Below are 6,044 nucleotides of genomic sequence, written 5' to 3'. Positions count from 1 at the left end.
GTATTAGCCTAACACTTGTTACATGGGTCAATTAGAAAGTTTAAGGGAACCAAGCATTACACTGCCTAACCAAAAAGAATAAAGAAAGAATGCTCTTACTGTTATGCCATGGTTATTGATTCCGATGGGAATCCTAGTGAACTTTGAGGTATTGAGTCATTGCACATTAGGAATAATTTGAAGCTTCATAATTATTTGTTGGTTCACTTTACACTCAATTGAATTTATGAGGCCTTAGAAACGGATCCTCTCCAGTCCTAAATGGATTGGAGAATATCCAGTTAAAGGCTAAGATTGCTTTTCAGAAATCCTAAGGCCCCAAATAAGACACCTGTCCCACCACTAAAATAATAATAAAATATCCTTTATAGTTAAAAGAAAATTAAAAAACTAAATAATAAAAAACTAAAGGGTAGTTGGCCACCCCATTTTTCCCAAGGGGGTGGCTGAAGCCATCCCATGGTAAGTTTTTTTTTTATTTTTATTTTTTATTTATTTATTTTTTTTTATTTGGCCCGTGGGGTGGCTAAACCACCCCCAAGGGCCATGGGGTGGATTGATTTTGGGCATTGTAGAAGATGCTAGGTGGCCGAACCACCCCCAAAGTCTCCCCTATGAAACCACACTGATAGGGGAGACTCTGGGCGTTGTAGAAAATGTTGACATAGCAGGAGACGGTGCTGGTTGGGGCCGATGTCTGTGCAATAGATTCGTAATGGGTGAGTTTTCGCTATGAAAAACTACCCTTATTTTGTTTCGATTGTGAATGCATCGCCCATGGGGGAAAAGGCTGCTCGGTCCCTAAGGCCACACGATTTTGCTCAGAGGAAGAACCCAAGCTGTGGGGTGTGTGGCCTTGAGCAGAAGATCCAAGGCAGAGTTTGGGGGGAGGAAGTCGTGCGTACTCGTCGGAGGCTGGGCGAAAGACCTTAGAGGGTGGCGATGGCTGGTCTGGTGGCACCAAGCAGGACATGGGACATTCTGACACGAAAATAGGCAGGAGATATGGAAACCCTAGTACTAAATATGGTAAACAAGGGGACAGTAGCAATATCGGATCTGTTTCATGCCGTGCAGGGGTCCCAAACGATCTGGTCTCCGTGGGAAAGGAAGGCCACGTGGAAGGTGAGAGGGAATCTACCATTTATAGTAGTAGGGGCAAAGATGGGAGGTGGGGACTCTATGAAGAAAAAAAGCAAAGATAGGAGCTGGGGGGAAGGGTGACATAGACAATATGATGGTGGCAGTTGTTTCACAACCCCGCCAATCCCAATGATTCTCCTAAGTTGGAACTGCTGAGGGCTTGGGAACCCTTGGATAGTTATAACCTTTGACAAATGGTGAAGGAAAAGAAACCTAGCATTGTGTTTCTTATGGAAACAAAATGCAGAAGAAATAAAATGGAGGTAATAAGAGTGAAGTTAGGGTTTGAAGGGATGCTTGTTGTCGACTCGGTGGGAAAAAAGTGTCGAACTTGCACTAATGTGGAAGGACGCGAAGTTGCTGGAGATTCAAAACTACTCCTAGCACCATGTCCATGCAATTGTCAATGATCCAGAAGGTAGTATTTCATGGCATTTAACCGGTTTTTATGGACAACCGGATTGGACAAAGAGGGATGAGTCTTGGGCCCTCCCCAATCTGCTCAAATCCTTTTCCTTTGGACAGTGGCTTTACTGTGGTGACTTTAACGAAATTGTTGCACAAACAGAAAAATTAGGTGCTACTAAGAGTAGGGAGAGTCAAATGGAATGGTTTCGGGTGGCATTGGAGGCTTGCAATCTAAGTGACCTAGGCTAGAGTGGTTCATGGTTCACTTGGAACAATTGTAGACAAAACGGAGGCTTTACCAAAGAAAGATTGGATAGGATGGTGGCCAACCTAGAGTGGACAAGGAGGTACAAGGAGATGACGATATATGTGTTGGCGGCAAGGTCTTTCGACCACAAGCAGCTCCTAGCCATTTTCTCTAAGGAACAAAACACATGGGCATCTTTCCAAAGGGGTTTCAAGTTCAAAGCCAGCGGGCTCCTCGATGAGGAATATAACGAAGTCGTCAAAGCAGCCTGGGCCAAAGGTGAGGGGGGGAATTCACTGCAATGAGTACAATGCAAGCTATCAAACTGTCAAGTGGTTTTAAGGAGGTGGAACCATAGGAAATTTTGGAATATAGAGAGGCAATTAAAAAAGAAAACAAAGGCCCTTGAAGCTTTACAAAAGAATGAGGGTCCGAGGGATATGGAGGCAATCAAACAACTCCTAAGGGAAATAGAATATATTTTGGAGCAAGAAGATGTTCGTTGGAACCATTGGGGAAAGCAAAATTGGTACATGAATGGGGATCAAAATACCCCTTTTTTCCATGCCTGGGCACCCATAGAAGGAAGATCAACCATATAAAAAAGATTGAGGATGAGGAGGGCAGGGAATGGGGAAAACCTGAGGAAGTAAGCAAAGCCTTCATTGATTTTTATCAACAACTTTTCACGACGGAAGACGTTGTCTGGGTGGATCAGTGTCTTGACGGATTGGAGACACGTGTCACAGCTGAGATGAATGCTAACTTGATGAAGGAATTTACCCTAGCAGAAGTGGAAAAAGCTTTAGCCTAGATGCACCCCTTAAAATCCTTGCAGCTGGATGGCTTTGCAGCTTGCTTTTACAAATGTTCATGGGACACCGTGCATGTGGAGGTATGTACGACGGTGCTGGATTTTCTGAACCATGGTATGTTTGTCAATTCCATTAATGACACTTACATAGTTTTGATCCTTAAAATTAAAAATCACTCAAGGATTACTGAATATCGTCCATTTAGCCTATGTAATGTGTTATACAAATTGATAGCAAAAGTACTAGCTAACAGACTTAAGCAGATATTGCCTGACATTATATCTCCTAGTCAGAGTGCTTTTATCCCAAGGCACCTTATTATCAACAATATTCTGGTGGCCTTTGAGGCTATCCACACCATGGACACCAGAAAGACTAGGCAAAAAGGTTACATGGCCCTCAAGCTTGACATGAGCACGGCCTACGATAGGGTGGAGTAGGACTTCCTGGAGGCGATTATGTGGAAATTGGGGTTTTCAGATCGGTGGGCGCAATTGCTTATGACATGTATGAGGACGGTCTCACATTCAATCCTAATTAATGGTCAGCCTTTTGGGAAAATTCATCCCTCCCGGGGTATCAGACAAGGCGATCCCCTGTCCTTATTTTTTCATCGTGTGTGCGGAAGGTTTGAGTCATCTCTTGAATCGGACAAAACAGGATGGACGGATCACAGGGCTCACAATAACTAGAGGTGGTATGAAGATTAAACATTTATTTTTCGCCGATGATAGCCTTTTGTTTTGTAGAGCAAATATGGAGGAATGGATCCATGTACATGAGATTTTGGCGGTCTATGAGCAGGCATCCGAAAAAAAATTGAACTGTGGCAAAACTTCAATTTTCTTTAGCCGAAACACAAACCAAGTAGTGAGGGAGTTAATCACATCAACTACAGGTAACTGCAATACAGCTAGTTATGAGAAAAATTTGGGTCTCCCACCATTTATCGGTAGATCCAGAGTGACCTCGCTCACAGGCATAAAAGGGAAGACGGGAGAGGATCAATGGATGAAGAAAAATTCTTATCACAAGCAGGCAAAGAGGTCCTCCTGAAGGCGGTGATACAAGCTATCGCCAACTACACTATGAGCGTCTTCTAGCTTCCAAAGACCTTAGGTAAGGCTATATCTTCAATGATGTCCAAATTATGTTGGGGACATAAGGATCATGGGGCTCGAGTAGCTTGGATGAGCTGGAGCAAGATGGGGTAACCGAAAGAAAAAGGTGGTTTAGGGTTTAGGCACTAGGAATGGTTCAATCTAGCCTTGTTAGCTAAACAAGGATGGCGGTTAATACAATACCCAGACACTTTGGTGGCTCGAGTCTTTCACGGAAAATATTTCCCGGATGGCATGTTCCTAGAAGAGGCTCTCGGGAGAAGACCATCGTATGCATGGAGGAGCATATGGAGGTTAAAAAAGCTGCTTCAAGATGGTCTCATATGGCAGGTGGGAGATGGGAGCCAAATCAAAATTTGGGACAATCCGTGAATTAACTTTCCAAGGCCTCATATGATTCAATCCCCTATCCGTATTCTTGATAGGAGTGCTAAAGTGGAGTGCTAGAGTGAGTGCACTCTTGGATCACAACACAAACTGGTGGAACACTGACTTAGTGAAATCAGTATTCAACACGGAAGAGGCTAACATTATTTGTAGTATGGTCATTAGTCCACACAGGGGGAAGGACGGGCTGGCTTGGGCAGGCACAAAAAATGGGCAATTCACTGTTCGCAATGCATACCACCTAGCCAAGGAAAGTTTTGAAAAGGTGGAAGGAAGTAGCTCTAACACTCACGAAATCCAGTTGTTGTGGAAGAAGATCAGGAAGCTTAAGGGGTCTTTGGTGGTGAAGTTTTTTATTTGCAAGCATGCATTGATATACTGCCCACCAGAGTCAATCTGTTCAAAAGGAAGATAGTGGCTGAACCCTTGTGTGCAATTTGTGCTTTGGAGCTAGAGACCCTAGGTCACCTTATTTGGAACTGCCCATCAACACAGGACGTGTGGTTAGAATGTAAGGGGAAAATCCATAAATGTGGCAGTGGAGAGGATGATTTTATGTCGATCATTGCTAGACTTATGGAATGGTTAGACGAAGAAGAGATGCACCTTCTGGTTACGGTAGCCTGGCAACTCTGGTTGAGACGGAATAATGTTGTCTTCAGAGGAGATTTCCAAGGCCCTGCTTAACCGGTTCGCCTTGACCAGGAACAGATGGACGCCTATGACAATGCAGAACAACAACGTTAGGACAAGAATCCTTCGCCCAGTGCTAAGCCTGCAAAGAAATGGAAGAAACCGCCTAGGGGTAGCCTCAAAGTCAACTGGGACGCAACTTTGGATATTCAAAACACCAAGATGAGGTTTGGAATTATAGCTCATGATCATGAAGGGTCTATTGTAGCAATAGCGTGTGGAGTTTTTATGCAAATCAGGGATCCCACTTCGGCGGAGCCTATGGCTGCAAGAACAGCAGCAGAGTTATGCTCATCTAGGGACATCCGTAGTCTCATCTTGGAGGGGGATTCCTTAGATGTGGTCCAAGCTCTACGGCAAGAAGATTTGTGTCGGGGACCATATGGACAGCTCATTAACGATGTTCGAACTCTCTTGTCCAGGGGATTTACATGGCAGGCTAACCACGTTCGGAGAACAGCAAATGGCGCAGCTCATCAGTTAGGAAAGTTAGGGTTGAAACATAATGTTTTCCAATTATGGGAGGAAAATTTTCCTACCTGCATGCAGGACGTAGTGGCTGATCAAGTTTCTGGTTAAGTTTGATAATGAATACCCTTTCAAAATTTTTTTAAAAAAATAATAATAAAAAAAAAAAAAAAAAAAAAAACCCTAGAAAATGACTTCCCTATAGGAGGCTGAAAATTAAATGTGGTCTTGGCAGGTTTATTTTATTTTATTTTTGGTCCTGGCAGGTTTAGAGGGCTCTTTTTCCATCTAAATTGTTCATGTTGACCGCCAATAATGTATACGAACTGCACTCTTCTACCCCTTAGATTATTAGAAGAAAAAAAATTATATATTCTCCCCTTAGAAAAATCACAAAAATCAAAAGATAGAACCAGTAAACCACTTGACAAAGAAAAATCCAATACTCATTCCATTGGAATGGGCATCTGTTACGAAAATGGAGTTTTATTCGGATCAATTATTAATATTAGGTTATATTAAAATATATGATACAATATAATATTTTATTGTGTTTATTTTTATTTGATATTGTCTTTATTTTATTATATATAAGAGTCTTAGTGACTTAGCCCTAGTTTATATTCTAATAAGAGTTGATGACTCATCGCTAGAAAATATTGTAATAGTTTGCCTATTAAAAAAGATCATTATGTTATGAATAAAGCTAAGCAGAAAATTAATCTAAACCTAGTGTTTGAAATGGTTTTAAGTTCCCTTCAA

The 6,044-nt window shown here is 42.3% G+C and overlaps 1 protein-coding gene across 1 annotated transcript; it reads left to right on the top strand.

Annotated features, from left to right (window-relative positions):
- Nucleotides 1-3,898: 3,898 nt before the first annotated feature.
- Nucleotides 3,899-5,393, top strand: LOC148586847 (uncharacterized). The gene is made up of 4 exons (XM_088514364.1): nucleotides 3,899-4,064; nucleotides 4,160-4,469; nucleotides 4,511-4,739; nucleotides 4,869-5,393. The coding sequence occupies exons 1-4, from the start codon at nucleotides 3,899-3,901 to the stop codon at nucleotides 5,391-5,393; spliced, it is 1,230 nt and encodes a 409-aa protein (XP_088370490.1).
- The last annotated feature ends 651 nt before the right edge of the window (nucleotides 5,394-6,044 follow it).

The sequence above is a fragment of the Corylus avellana genome, chromosome 3, assembly GCF_965113065.1.
Source record: "Corylus avellana chromosome 3, dhCorAvel1.hap1.2, whole genome shotgun sequence".
Taxonomy (NCBI): Eukaryota; Viridiplantae; Streptophyta; class Magnoliopsida; order Fagales; family Betulaceae; genus Corylus; species Corylus avellana.
The sequence above is the reverse complement of the archived record's forward strand: the minus strand, read 5'-3'. Positions and strand labels throughout refer to the sequence as shown.

Bases quoted from the DNA above. Each gene is read 5' to 3' on its own strand.
- LOC148586847 (XM_088514364.1), top strand. From the start codon at position 3,899: ATGGCGGTTAATACAATACCCAGACACTTTGGTGGCTCGAGTCTTTCA. The intron at 4,065-4,159 runs GTGGGAGATGGG...TATTCTTGATAG, and splicing joins AAGATGGTCTCATATGGCAG to GAGTGCTAAAGTGGAGTGCT. The intron at 4,470-4,510 runs GTTTTTTATTTG...ACTGCCCACCAG, and splicing joins AAGGGGTCTTTGGTGGTGAA to AGTCAATCTGTTCAAAAGGA.